Source organism: Malus domestica, chromosome 10 (assembly GCF_042453785.1).
Source record: "Malus domestica chromosome 10, GDT2T_hap1".
In the NCBI taxonomy this organism is placed as follows: Eukaryota; Viridiplantae; Streptophyta; class Magnoliopsida; order Rosales; family Rosaceae; genus Malus; species Malus domestica.
The window spans coordinates 26,988,317-27,004,323 of NC_091670.1; the positions used below are offsets into that span (position 1 = coordinate 26,988,317).

Below are 16,007 nucleotides of genomic sequence, written 5' to 3' on the forward strand. Positions count from 1 at the left end.
GCAGATTGAGAAAATAAAAATGAGAGAGAGCGATAGACGGCAAAGTGCAAAGGTACACGCACAAAATCAACGGAGAATGCGACGTCACTCAGTGGCTCACCTCACTCACTCATAACTCCCTCAAATTCAAAAACCTAACGATTCTATTCATCTCACACATTTCTCTCGTTTCGCCCCCAAGCCGCCGGTGACGACGTCGTTTGCCTCCTGAAGTCGCAGAAGCTCAGCTATCCGTAGGAGGTCAGTGCTAACCACAGATGGCACTGTTGAAATGAAAGCTTGCATCATGAATGACGAAAAGAGATGTGGAGCTGTTTCTGGACTCACCACTGTCGTCGATCTCATCTCTTTAGCAAGATTGGTCATGGAGAAAACTCCTCACATTTATCTTACTTTTGGTAAAGCAGAAGCCTTTGCTAGGGAACAAGTTACTCTCTGGTACGCAGTAGGTGCAGTGTGCACCAACAACCTGCAACTGTCGACCACCAACATGGAAAAAGATAAGCACTTTATCTTTGGGCTGATTTGTTTATTTAATAGTTTATTATGCATCTTTAATCATTCCTAACTTCATTATTAAAGTGGAAGGATCTTTAATCATTTCTGACTTCATTATTTAAAGTGGTATGGTAAAACTTTATTATACAATATTTATTCATGGCCTAGAGTATTGTGATTGTCATTAAACTATGTCACTTATACAACATGTGATTTACCACACAACTGAATAAATTATTTATTTATAGAAGGCACATAGTACAATATTTTGTCTTGACAAACTTTGTCAATTTGATTTATTCATTATATGGTCATACTTATATTGTCATTCATTATCAGGAATATTAAGCAACTAGATCCACTGAGCAACATTGTTGCTGATTAAAAGAATCCAATATGCGAACCCGACAAACGGACCCGAATTATGTCGAGAATCAACTCATACTGAGTGCATGCTGACATAAAGTACATACTTGCAATGAGGAACACCACGAGCCGAGCCGCCTTGCAGCAAGCATCGCCTCTAGCCGAGCAGCCTCGCAACGAGCATCGCCTCCAGCCGAGCAACCGCCTCGTCGCGAGTATAGCCTCTAGCCGAGCAGTCTCACAATGAGCATCGCCTCCAGCCGAGCAGTCTCGCAACGTGTGATACCTCTAGCCGAGTATTGTTTTATGTTGAGCATTGCCTTGTGTTGAGTACTGGTTCAAGACATTTAGCCACTTTGGCTCGTACATGGATTGGATTTGAAGTCTATAGCCAAAAGACTCTTTTGACTGAAGACTTGGGGGACACCTGTTGGTACCATATATTGGGTCTCGTCTTTGAGCCTCATCCCTAAGCCCATGATTTATGTAAAAGGGAGGGAGCCCTTATTCTATAAAAAAGACTCTCCTTCTCCCTCATTAAGAGAGCCTAACATCCAGAGAAACAGAGTCTGATCCCTCATAACAATAGAGGGCAATACCCTCTCAGCCAAACAGAGAGCAAAATGGTAAAGGTTGCATCCACAGAGAGCTCCCTTGCCGATCTATTGTAATCCATACATACATACAGTGAATCAAAATCAACATCAGTGTGGACGTAGCCTAAACATTGGGGTGAACCATGATACATCCTTGTGTTCTTGTGCGTTTGTGTGATTCACGGCCGGATTTTCGTTGGTCCAAGATCCTTCGGATTTTGTGCATCAACAAAATTAATTATTATAATTTTTAATGTGTTTGATATTTTTAAATTACTTGATATTTTTATTTTTAATGTGTTTTATGATTTTTAATCTCAATCTTTGCCTATAATATACTATAAAAATAAATAAATAAATAAATAAAACTTCAATTTTAAAATTTATATAGATTAATAATTAATAAACAATATATACATATTCATTATATCTATTGTATTTTATAGTAAGTTTTTTTTAGTAGTTTAAAAAATTAAAATCATCAAAATAACTTTTTTCTTATCGTGTCGAAACAGGTTACATGTGTGTCACTCTCGTGTAAACCTGTTAAGGACCCGTTATTAATGGGTTATTATCATGTGACTGGATAATGACCCGATTAGTTATCGTGTTGACCCGAAACCAGTTATTTTCATATCGTTTACATATCGTGTTAATAGGTTGTGTAAGAAATTGTCAGGTCTATATGTTATGATGCTTGATGCTTGGTCATTCACAACTCCAAGCGGTTAAATGGTCATTGTCTTTGTCTTAATAGACTCACCATAAGAACAACATCAGAGTACAAGCTAGGACAAAAGTTGCAATCTTGAAGGGGATCAGATACATTGTCACATTCATACAAACATCAGAGTACGAGTCTCGCATAGGTTATACACACAAACATGAGATTTCCTTTGTTGTCATTGACATTTCTATGTAATACAAGAATTTCTTTCTTTATGTGTGTGGCCGGATGGCTGATGTGGTCCATCAAACTAAAGAATTTCTTCGTACCATATCAGTTCGGGTGCACAAATCCTACCTTGTTGTATATAGGATAGTGTTATTTACACTCTCATTTCTACTTTTCACACACCTTGTTACATTTTAGCCCTTGATCTTCTTCAGTTCATTTAATCTGACGGTCGAAAATTAAAAAGATGAATTAAAGTAAAAACGAGTATGTGAATAACACTACCTTATATATATTGAAAACAATAACAAATATAATGTGACATTTTATAACCCAAGGGAACTCCATCATTAAAAGAGCATCCTCCTAACTCCATTATTAGAGAACCAAGGACTTTACCATGAGGGGCCTTCCTCCTTTTACCAAGAAAAATATCAAAGCACCTCTATGCACTCACTATATATGTGCTAGATGTATGCACAATGATAGATGATGGATCCAAGCCATTAAAATAAAAACCACTAGATAAAGGTGTGGGGGAATGACTTGACTTCTTAAGAAACTTTATATAGAAAATAAATTGGTAACTAGAAAACTTGATCCAAAAGGATGAGATGAGAAAGAGATGATGGAAACAGAGGAACAAACTTATTTATAGTTAATTTAAGCATTAGATCATGAACACACAAAACATATTTACTTGTGATACTCTTACCCAAGTACACACAAAAATTACCACTTGAATTTAGCATTAACCAAAGTAACTCCAAAAATTTAACTTTTCTTTTTTTAAGACGACATATATTCTAAACTGCTCTAATTTACGGGTTAGAAGGGAGATACGAACTTAAAAACAAGAGAGACGGGTGCAACACTGTTCTAGGCTACTCGGTTCAGTGATGCCCCTTCTTGCCATGCTTGGTGACATGGTGCAACCATCCAAACCCTTTTAGGGCCTTGGAAAACTTGACAAGATTAGGCCTCCCCATTCCCAAATTCATCTTCCCAGCTGAGAGTTTCAATGCTTGCAAGCAGCACAACTGCCCATCAAACTCTCCCTCTTCCACTTCATAATTGCTCTCAACTTTCCCATTTTTCCCCTTCTTTGACTTACTTTTTTTACCTTTCACGACTTTTAATGATTCTGTCTCTTCATATGTCTCCCAAAGCATGTCCATCCCCTCTCCTCCTTCTCCTCCATCCACATTTTGATGCCTCTCCTCAAAAAGCTTGCATGCCAGTGTCCTCCTCCACTCCTTCTCTTTCCTCATTGATCCAAAACTTCCAAGATTTGGACTCGTGTTGAAGTAACATTCTCCAACATTTGATCCTAGGGTTTGGGGATTTAACCTGGATTCCCCAAGATTTGCTCCTAGGGTTTGAGAATTTACCATGGATAGTTTGGAATTTAACTCACTTCCATCACCCAAATAATCCTTGGATTCTCTTCTTCTCACAGACCTCTTTCCTTTTCCTTCTTGTTCTTCAACTTTCTTGGATTCTGTGCTTGGTGGTGGCCTGATCACTTCTTCTTCCTCTTCCTTTGTGCACAAGTTTTCTGACCAATTCTCTTCTTCTTGTACGAATGCCTCAGCTGGGATTTCGAACTTGTCTTCGAAAACATCACTTGCAGCATCAAAAGCATCAGAAGCACCATTAGCTTCATGACTTGACACATCTTCAACTTGTGATTCAAAGACTTGTGAGCAATTTTCTTCAACTGGGGTCTCGTTGATTTCGAACGTCGACGTGTCAAACACGATTTTATACGCTTCGAGCTCCACAGCAGACCGAAATTCTTCGCGGTCATGATCACGATCACCACGATCACTATCATCAACTTTAGACTTCTTCAACCCTTCCAAAACAGTTTGGTAGGCGGTGACAAGACAACCCAGTTTAAATTTCGACGAATCGGAATTAGCAACATCGTTTTGGACAGTGAGATAAGCCAACACAAGAAGAGCTGTGGTGACAAAGAGAGGAGATAGAAAAGAAAGGAGCTTGAGGAGGTACGGTGAGAAAAAAATGAAGTAGGAGACGTAAAGAGGGTGTGACAAAATGCAGAAACAAAGACTGAACAAGTCAGCGAGAAGACTAGAGATTTTGGTTTTCTTGGACGTGTTTGGTTGGAAAGAAAAATCTGACATTTTGTTAAGAGAGGAAAGAAAATTTGAGAAGGATTGATGGATGAATGGATAGTGATATGGTGTTTTGTTTGAGTAAGAGATAGGAGAGAGAGTGTAAAATTGCAAGTGACAGCGGCGTGAATAAAGGAAATAGACTGGGAATTAATAGACCATCTTCACTCCTTAGAGTAAAACCTAAAATTTTTAGCTGATAAAATTTAGATTTTGACCCAGAAATAGCTTTTATGCTCCAACTTTTTTAGCCTAAATTTTTTAACACAAGATTATCAAAGAATAAATTTAGGCTAATTTCTTTTTCCAAAGTAACTTAAACAAAATTATGTATACTATATAATTTATTTTTTTGAACATTTTTATCTAAAAATATTTTGATTCTGATAAATATTGAAAATTCAATAATTTTATAGATTTTTTGAGTGAATTTTGATTTAAATAATTTTTTAATCGTTTTAGCCGTTGGATTTAATTTGTGGTTGTTAGATCTTTTTTTTTTTATCATTAGATTTGATTATATTCGATCTCAGCCGTTGGATTCAATGGATTTTTTTCTAAAAATAATTTGAATCTGGACCGTTCGATCAACCAACGGTCCAATGAAACCAGTTGTAAGATTAAAAATAGAGTCGTTGGGCTCGTGATGGTGTCTGACAGCTACCCTGACAGTGGGCCCCCCATATCGGGCGTTGAAGGCTAAAAACACGTGTGGCGTGTTGCACGCGTTGGTGGGCTTTCGGCCTGCCTTTTTCTAGCACGTCCATGCGCACAACTGAGCTCCACCACTCACTTTGGGCTAAATCTTGGCTAGTATTTGGGTATGTTTTGAGTTCTAGTACTTAATCCAATTTTAGAACTAGGGTTGGAATGAAATTGTGGTGTACTTCAAGGATTGGAGTTGGTCTAAGGATATGAGAGTGAGGGACACATTAAGTTGAAATTTTGAGGGATCTTAATTTTTTAAAATAAATTTAGGAGTATTTAATCAAGATTTTAAGTGATTTTTTTTTTTAAATTCTACGTGTATTTAATCACAATTTTAAGATAGTTGATTAGAAATTTGGTGCATTCAATTAAGATTTTAAAAAAGTATATTATTTCAAGTGTATTCAATTAATAATTTGTTTTAAAGAATTTTAATAAGTTGAGGAATTTGAGAGAATTGGGGAGATTTCATAGTATATTTTAAGCATTTCCAAATCTCACTTCTCTCCTAAAGATTTCGAGAGAATTGAATCTAAATTTTACATGTAATCTTTACAAATGAATTAAACTTCATCAAAATTCATAAATTTACAATCTATTAAATTTAAAAACCCTCAAAATTTTAGCTGAATCCACCCCTAAGTGGCAACTAGCATTAACAAATGACGAATTAAAAAGTAAATTTAGGTTAATCAAGTAGTAAAGAAAAAAGAACATGGTTGGAAACTTTCTTGCTTTTATTTCTCATCCACAACCACCGAATTATGTGTGCCATTTTTAATAAAGATTTGACTAACCAACCCTCTCTTCTTAATACATTAGTGAGATCCCCATCAATGAAAGTTTATTACTAATTATTCGCACATGCATAGTAGTTATTGGAATGGACTACACTTGTGTTTACCCCATGGGTATATTCACCTCATTGTTTACTCGGTTATGATTAACGTATTTTCTTATTAAATATTGTTTAATTATTCATAATTATCGAGCAAATTAATAGTTTTGGTAATACTGCTCAATTTTATGCATATTGACGACTTAAGAATTTCCAACTTGATTGAATTTTTTTATTACAGATAATATTTAGGTAATGATTAAGAAAATTTACGAATACGCTTGTGACATTTGTACAATGAAAACGAATTAATAGTGAACAAAAACATGCATCCATTCAAAGGGTGGAGGCAAGTATCCTCCGGAATGCAGGATAGTATTTGAATTTTGTAGAAATTTACCTAGCTCCTTTAAGTTATGGAGGTCCAGTAATAATTTTGGCAATGAAAACCTGGTGGATCTCATCTTAAACATGGAGCAGTAACATAACATGTTCAGTTAAGGTCATTAATGGATGCAACAGATCGTAAGGTCCAGGGCTAAATTTACCTACTAAGAACATCTTCAGTGAAAGCTAAAATACGATTACTAATCCGTTTGAACTCCGCTTTGACCCTATGGATAAAAAAAAATAATAAAAAAGGGAGATTCTCCCACTTCAAGGCGTGTAAACATACTCATTCTATTAGCTACTCCGCGCTCCCTGGGGACATCGATTAGTTATCAAACGGTCGAATGTATTAACTAATTAAGGCTAATTAATCATTGTTGCTACAGCATAACTAGTATCCTATGTATTATGTACCACCGCCCAGTTCTCCACAAATCGCACCACCTATCATCTCCAACTTTTCTTTCTTTTTCTTTGAAACCAAGTCACTGAAGAGGTCAATGACAAGGCCTACATTGTAAATAAAAGATCATGAAAAAAAGGTGTGGGGCGACAATTAACATCTAGCAAAGGAAATCAATGAATTACCAAAAACAAAAAAAAAAAAAAAAAAGGAAATCAATGATATGTTACTAGTACACCGTTAATATAACATTTTGCATTTAGAATATAATGTTGTGTGACAAATGTTATACATATATTTATATCATTAACATAAAACATCACTCGATAAAATATTTACATGTATTAAGTCTTTTAAAGGCAAGAAGAAGAAGAAACAGACTGGATTGAGGTTAATTAGGTGTAATGAGGATCTTATTCGGTTCGTCTTTGTGTGGATCCTAGAGATCATCAAATTGTGTTTGTTCATTATACATCATGCTGTCAGAAATTATTTTAAATATTTTAATTTAAAATTAAATATAAAAAATACTTAACGAAAACTGATCGCACAATGTACCATGAACGGACAAGATTTGAAAATCTTTAGAATTCTCAGAAAGAAAATTCAAAAAAGATCCTTATTCAATTAGGTGCACATGGGAGGTCCCATCATTGTTACTCAAGTGCATGCCCATGCATTTGCATCCTGGTCCCTGGCTTTTTCACCTCTGTATGGGACCCATCTAATTGTCTCTTGTCACTCTCCTAGCTGAATCGTGAAGCAAAGAGCACCGACAGTCATTTGGCAGATTTATTCTTTCGTATGTTTGACTACTGAATAAAGGATTCACTTGTACGGTTTCTAGTATATATACTAGGGCATGAGCCGACAGGATCCTCTCCGGATCCTTTTGATATGGATCATCCAAATCCGTGAATCATATCAATTCATCATATATCGTACAGTTAGTTTTTATCAAGTACTGTTTATGTTTAGTTTTAAGGATACTTTGGATGCAGTCCCTAATCCTTAACATTCTTTGATTAAAATATTAATAGTATTCAAAGTTTGATCAAGGTCACTTGACTTTGTACATCTCATTATATTATTATTAATATTTATATTTTTATAGTTTTGACGTTAATTATTTGATATTTTATGAGATTTAAAATCCTATACATTTAAAATCCCTCATTATAATACTATTAGAAACGGTTACAATAAAAAAATTCAAACATTTTGATTCAATAAATTGATAAAAACTATGTAAAAATAAGAAATAATATATGGCAAAAGAATGTATCCATAGTGTTAAAAAAATGGGTACATTTCACATATAACAAAGTGGTACATTAATAAAGAAGAATGGATACATTATAAATAAATTAAGGTACAGATAAAAGATTAAAAATTATGAGTACAAATGAATTTTTAAAAATATAGGCACTAAAAGAAATTAATACATGGGTACAAAATAAAACTAAAAAAAAATAGTACAAATTAAAAAAAATGTTGCAATTTAAAAGTGGGTACAAACTAAAAATATAGATGTATGATACAAAATTTAGGCATAAAACATAAATATACCATATGTAATTTTTCTATCATTGATTATACAATGTCACGTAACGGTATACACAGGGGTACAAACACAAATGAAACTTTAAAAAATATGGGCACAAAAAGAAACTAATATATGGGTACAAATTAAAAATGAAAAGAAAATTGGTACAAATTAAAAAATATTTGCAAATTAAAAATAGGTACAAAATAAATAAAAATATATATGATAAAAAAACAATTTAGCCATAAATATAAATATACTAATTGTAACATTTTTAACACTAAAGGAATATATTTAAAAATAAAAATATTTAATTATTCAAAGAATTAATGATGTTATTAATACTCAAGGACCTTGATCAAAAATTCAAAATGAATAGGATTTTAATTAATAGAGTAACAAAAAGAAGGATGTGAACCTAATTTCCCCTTATTTTTAAATAAAAATATTTAAAATGATTTTTGACCACACGATGTACGATGAATGAACACGATTCATGGATCCCCGGAATCCTGACAAAGAGGATCCGGACTCAGGCATGAGAAGCACCGATGTTTAAGGGTTAAATTGAGACTCTATAAACTTAGTTGTTCAATGTACTAAACTGTATGCGTCTATGAAACATACCTATATTTAAACGATTAAATTGAGATTATCAAAATATAGCCATGTAAATACAGTTATTCAATGCACTGATGTATGATCAAAGGTGCGAAGAAAAAGAATTAGGGCACGCTAATACTAAGAGCTCGTTTGGATATGTTTTTAAAATAACTAAAAACGTTTCTGATGAAAATGTTTTTGGAACCAATCCTTAGTAAAAATGCAAATAAATCCTGGAAAAAACACTTAAAGTGCTTTTGGAATCCAAAAATATTTTCTCTAAAAGCGCTTTCAGCCATTTTAAAAGTACATCCAAACAAGCCCTAAGACAAATTTTTTTTTTCTTTTGGTTCATGACTTCTCTAAGTAAAGAAAATAAAAACTTCAATAAATGAAAGAAAAAAAAAAAAACTTTTGAATCTTTCTTTGGGTCATAAGGTTCACTTCATAGGAACAGAAGGGCTTAGGATTTCCCAACAACAAATTCAGCCCAAAGCGTTTCGGTTGCAGAAATTCTATCCCTGCTTTTTCCAGGCTTTCGAAACCCATTTCCACAAGTAAAATCCGCAGGAGAATTCTCTCTATTCCTAACCTCTCTACCCTTCACTTCTCTAATACTTGAAAAGTTACGGTTAAATCACGAGCATATTTTAAATTGATTTTTTTTTATATAGAGACAATAAGACAAAGCAAAATGTGAGAAGAGGAGAGGGAAATAGATGGAAATAGAAGGAAAACGAATCTTACTTCAAAATCTACACCCTCTCTGCCTCCTCAGGTACAATGGTTCTTTGGATAATCGTTTAAACTTCTGTGCTACGTATAGGGTGTTAAGGGGCAGGCAAGGACGAAAGTTCTAACACCATTGCTGTATATTATGACAAGTTCATAAACCAATTTTTATTTGACCATGCTCCATTTTTCTCTAGTTTATCATTTCCTTGTAAATTTGGGATTTTCTTTTTCTTTTTTTTGACATATATATTATGGTTATTATTTTCTTTTTCTTTTTTTTGACATATATATTATGGTTGAGTTTTGCCTTCCGATTGTGCTAATTGAGTTCAATCCACTACTTTAATTCAGGTAACAAACATTTTGGATTAGGTAAACAATTTAATTTTAGATTTTCGTTTTTATTCATGTTTTTGTTCTTGATTTCCTTTGTGACTTCTCAACGAATACGAAAACCTAAATGTCAAAAAAGTATAGTATTTAAAACGAAAAATATGTAGCATTTTAGGTGGTGTTTGTTAAAGAGAATGATATGAAATCGTAGCAAAGAATCTTAAGTTAGAATGTCATTCTTATGTGAGAATGATTTTCATATCATTGACACTATTTTCGCATCATCTTAGCTATATCTCAATTGATTTTAATATTGTCTTAAGTGAGAGGGAGATCATTTGTATCATCTTAAGTGAAATGAAATTGTACGAGAGAAACAAGTTATATCCTGAGGGATGAAATTGTACGAGTGAAATGAAATCCAAACCTTACCACTTCTCTCCCTTACTCCCGTCTACGTGCCATCTAAAGACACAGATCAGCAGCACAGTCATCACTGCCAATCCAAGTTAGCTGCACAGTCAGCTTTATAACAGCTCAGAGTAGACCTGTAAACGAGTCGGGTTTATTGGGTTTGGGTCGGGTTCAACTAGACCAGTTAAGTTAACGGGTCATCCGAACCCGACCCGTTAAGCTAACGGGTCACCCGTTTCACTCGTTAACACTCGTTAACAATTATTATTATTATTAATTTTTTTGCATAAAGTTTATTTTTTTTGTTATGAAGACTTTACTAAAATTACTAAAATATCCTTAACTAACGGGTGCTAACGGGTTCACCCGTTAGCGACCCGACCCGTTAAGCATCCACCCAAATACAAATATTAACGGGTTGGATTGGATCGGGTTAACAGGTTGGGTCCAAAATGTCAGGCCTAGCTCAGAGTGTAGCTAGTTTGTTATTAACAGAGTTGTAACTAATTGTGGTTTAATATTAATTAGTTACATTTGATTAGACAACTAATCATTTATTAAGAAATGTATAAATACCCCAATGTAACATTTCATTTCATTCAATGAAAACAAACACTTTCTATATGTATCATCCCTCTTTGCTTTGCAGCTTCGATCATACGCTTCCTGCGATTTCTGAATTTCTTGATCTTCTTGCGATCTCTGTAAAATTGTGAATTTTTTTCTTGCGACGACGCGATCTTCAATCTTGATTCAATGACTTCTTCTAGCTCTTCACCTCTGAATCCAGAAATCATCGTCCCCAATTCTTCTTAGATGAACCCAAATTTCACTCTAATTTCTTCTTCTCCTTCGATTTCTTCGATTGTAGTTCAAAATATCAGCTGTATGGTTCCTACGAAGCTTAAGAGAGACAATTATATTGTTTGGAAGGCATTATTTGCCCCAATTTTTCATCGCTACAAGCTGGCCAGAATAGTTGATGGCACCGAGACTTGTCCACTACAATTTCTTCATGATGCTTCTGGCCGCAACTGCAACATTGGAGTTCCTAATCCAGAATTCGATCTCTAGTATGAAAAGGATCAAGACACCTTATCTGCTTTAATTATACACTTTCCGAAGATTTGATTCCATTCACTATTGGTGTGACCTCTGCTCGAGAACTCTGCAAAGATTTGGTGGAATTTCGGCTGCTCACATACATCAACTTCGATCACGTCTTCATTCTACACAGAAAAGTGATCTTCCTATATCTAAGTATATTCAGCACATCAAAAACATTTATGATGCTTTAATGGATGTTGGCACGCCTGTATCTGATAGTGATCTCATTGCTGTAACTCTCAATGGTCTCTCTAATGATTATGAGTCCGTTATTGATTCTATAATGCTTCGTATTTTATGAACAACACCAGATGAACTTCATGGCCTGTTATTAAACAAGGAAATGTTCATGAATCGAAAGAAAAAGGCTCCAATTTCCTCTGCTACTGAGCCATTTCAAGCTTTTGCCACTCAATGCCAGAATTCTTAGTCTCCATTGCTTTCTACGCCACAAGCTTATGCAGCACAATCAGGAAATTTCAATTTTGGAAATTGTCATGGCAATAATCACGGGAAAGGCAATTATAGTGGTAGTAACTACAGTGGCAACAACCCTCGTGGCAATAACTATCGAGGCAACTACAACAATTCTGGTAATTACAGAGGAAACTCAAGAAATTACAATCATAATTCTGGAAATTACAATCGTAATAACTCTGAAGGGCAAGTTCCATGTAGATTTGTCACTCCTAAGAACATGAAGCCATTGACTGCTTTGAAAGAATGAATCATGCTTTTGCTGGAAAGATTCCTCCTGCAAAACTGCATGCTGTGTGTGCATAGAGCCCCTAAGTCTTCTCCTCCTACATGGCTCATGGACTCGGTGCTACTTCACACATAACAAATGATATCTCAGTTATTCAGTCTCCAATTCCTTACCATGGTCAAGACAAGGTCTACATTGGTGATAGACAAGGTGTGCCCATCCATCATATTGGTGACTCTGTCATTCATACTCCTACTGCCACATTTCGATTGAATCATGTACTTCATGTTCCTAAAATGAAGTTTAATCTCCTTTCTGCCTATCAATTTTTAAAGGAAAATCATTGCAAATTAACACTTGATTGTGATGGATCCAAAATCATGGATCGTTCTTCGGGAATGATGCTTTTTCGGGGGCTTGTTAGTCATGGATTTTATCCTTTCTATGGCTCACCCTCAGCATTCAACTGTCCCTCAGCTTTTGTTACCACCAAAGCATCTTTGCAGATCTAGCACAAAAGGCTTGGTCACCATTCTTTAGCCATTCTCAGAAAAGTTTTCAATACAAATAAGATTGTATGCAATGATAGGCAATCTAGTTCATTTTCCTGTCTTGATTGTGCACTTGGCAAGAATCATAAACTGCCATTTACTTCCAATACTAGTATTGTCTCTACTAGCTTAGCTTTTATACACTGATGTTTGGGGTCCAACTCCCATTTCTTCTATAAGTGGCTATAGGTTTTATTTGCTCTTTCTTATTTTCCAAACCCATTTACCTACCTAATTCACAATTTCCATTATACGATCTTCTACCACAGCTTTATGCATTACAGTTAGAAAATACAAAACTCAATATATGTGAGATCAAGTTCATTTGAAATCGTGGAAAAGGAAATCAATTAAAACATGAACTATGATTTTTCGATTACAGATGAGTCATGAGTCTTCTTGAAGCATAAGTCCAAGCCATGATGCCCTATTTGACATACGCCCAAACCTTCACACATTGAAACTTTCAGTTTATAAACAACAGATAATGCAAAGTATCCAAAAATAAATAAATAAAAGAATTTAAGAGCATAACTGTAATGTTATCAAATTGATCCAGGAAAGTTGAATGATATTGATGATGAAATCTAATGAAAGCAGAAAAAGAAAGAGTAATTTCTTACTACAATTACACAATGTTAAATAAAGGAGAGTCATTCTCACCCAAAATCAACTACATATATTTGCAGAGAAAAATGAAGTCAATACCAAAATGGAGGGAGGAAACCAACTGCACCCGCACAATAAGCAGCAAGATAAAAATGGAGTTGATAGTGTGTGGCTTCAGAGTATAATGTCTAGTATTTTTCTTGAAATGTATTTACACTTTTCCATTCCACCTGAACTATTTTATCAATTTAATGCCGCCACAACATTAATACTTGTTTCCATAGCTACAAATCAGTGTATGAATGAGTATAGTATGCAGTGTATTTGAATGAGTATAGTATGTAGTAATTAAAATGTACATACATTGACAAAAAGGAAGAAAAAAAATATTCATATCTAATTAGAGTGAATTCAGAAGCTCAATCAAATGTAAAACCCCCTTACTTTGCATTTTGTTGCCATGTGGAGCTAAACATGTGAAATCTCGTCCCCAGATTTCACTATTTAAAATTATGTATTTTCATATTATTAATTCGATGCATTTATATTTGCGGCACATAAATTTATTTAAGTAAAAGGACATAAACGCCCTTAATGAACTAAATGGAATTTTCAAGGACGTATTTGATCCTTTCATAATTTTCCAGATTTCTTTACATATGTGGATAGTACGTGTCGATACGAACGTGTGAGCACAAACAGAACGTAATTTGGAGTTATAACGAAAGAGTTATTAACGTTTAAAGTTAGGGGCATTTTAGTAAATTTGACCTTCATTTCTAGAAGGCTCCAACAATTTTGGCGTAGGGAGGAAGTGCCACATGTGTAGCTGGGATGTTGTGTTGAGGAGAGAAAAGAGAGAGATAGACGGAGGAAAAGAAAAAGGAAAAGGAGAAAGAGGGGAGAGGGCTCGGCGAATAGGGAGGAGAGAGGAAGAAGGTTGCCCAATGGGAAGAGAAGGAAGGGAAGGGATGGGAGAGAGTGAGAAGCATCGGATTATCCATCCCTACCCGTTTCTCCTTGCGACCCGACTGCAACCCAATGGGTTTTACGGTTTCTGACAAGATTTTCGTTGATTTCTCCAGTGAAAATCGGCAAACCACCACCATCAAATACCTCAGCGCCATCCCTGCTTCCAATTTCATCCAAACTCGACTGGGTTTGACCTTAGTTTCTAGAAGAACCGCATCGACGGGTGTGACGGACACTGGTGGCAATCCACCGTTTTTGAAACGTCCTCTTCTAATTACCACCACCATTAGACTCCCTTTGAGGCTTGGAACAAAGCCCAAACAATTGTAGGGGTGGCGGAGCACCGGAGGTGACAGATCGAAGGCCACCCTTTTTAGAGTTTTCGGCAGATCAAGGGACTTTTAGAGGGTTTCCTGGCTGAATTGGACTTCGACCTAGGTATGAAAATTGCTCCCCTTGATTTGCTTTACATTTTTGTGAAATTTGGTAATTTTTAGAAATAGTTGAATTTTCCGGCGAGTCGGAACGGCCGGCCGCCGCATGGGCTGAGACCCACGGGACCATCCTAGGAAAAATTTGATGCCCCAATTATGTATTTGACATCCGTTTAGTGAAATTCCAATGTTTTAGTATAGTTTCGTAGTTGATCGCCTATTCGGCCGCCATTTGGTTATTATATGAATTGATGATCCGACCGTTTGATCGGCACCAAAGTGTAATACGAAATAGTATGTAATATTTGATGACATTAGGAATTGACGGATTAGGAATCTGAAATACGGATCTTCCCAAATTGGATTTCAAAGTTTGTAAAATCAAACGTTGACCGCCACTTGAATTTGCGATTGGTGGAGATCCAACCGTTGGATTGTAAATGAAGTTTTAGTATGTTTTTCTAGAAGCATAAGGAGACTCTTGGGAAGTTACGGATTATAAATCTGATAGGCGGATCTTTCGAATTAGGTTATTAGGGCTGTGGACCCTACCCTTAATCTTGATCGGCGGTTGACTTTTTAGTTAACTAGCCCGAGTTCTTCTAGCATGCTGCTAAGCTTAGAGTGGTGCTGAGATTCCATGGAGCTTATTAGGCTCAGCATGATGACTTGTCTTCCTCGATTGATGTGTACCTCGATTTACGTAATGATGGCATCACATTGTGTTATGCTTGTTTATTTTATGTGATTTGACTTGTGTATTGAACTTGTTATGGAGTGTTGTTGATTTGTATGTTTGGCCAAATGTGATGAAATGAGAGGGCTAGTAGTGGACCATGAACCTATGTCATTGGGTTTGTTGCTTCGAGACTTGTTTCACATATCGTATCATTATGTCATTTCTCGTTTCGTTGAGCCGTTCTAATTGTGTATCTTGTGCTTTGTTCCATTTCTTGTTTCATTCAGATTTTGTATTTTGAGTACTTGTTTCATATCTTGTTCTTCGAGCATTGCTATATTCCTTGGACTTCTGCTCGGTTCTGTTAAGTGATCTAGAATTGGGTTTCTACTAGGGTTCTGTTGAGTGGTTTGGTTCCCTACTTCGTCTAGATTCCGTTGAGTGGTCCGAAGTCCCTCGTGATCCGTGATTCCGTTGAGTGAT

At 35.5% G+C, this 16,007-nt stretch overlaps 1 protein-coding gene and 1 long non-coding RNA gene across 2 annotated transcripts; one reads left to right on the top strand and one right to left on the bottom strand.

Moving 5' to 3' along the window:
* Window positions 1-2,981: 2,981 nt before the first annotated feature.
* Window positions 2,982-4,615, bottom strand: LOC103445379 (uncharacterized). The gene has a single exon (XM_008384379.4). The coding sequence runs from the start codon at window positions 4,503-4,505 to the stop codon at window positions 3,249-3,251; it is 1,257 nt and encodes a 418-aa protein (XP_008382601.2). The 5' UTR covers window positions 4,506-4,615; the 3' UTR covers window positions 2,982-3,248.
* A 6,448-nt stretch (window positions 4,616-11,063) lies between these two features.
* LOC139188916 (uncharacterized) lies at window positions 11,064-12,937 on the top strand. Its single transcript, XR_011572333.1, has 3 exons — window positions 11,064-11,707; window positions 11,885-12,166; window positions 12,252-12,937. It is a non-coding gene; the product is annotated as an uncharacterized lncRNA (long non-coding RNA).
* Window positions 12,938-16,007: the final 3,070 nt, after the last annotated feature.

Excerpts from the sequence above, each read along its gene's own strand:
- LOC103445379 (XM_008384379.4), bottom strand. The coding sequence starts at position 4,505 with ATGTCAGATTTTTCTTTCCAACCAAACACGTCCAAGAAAACCAAAATC.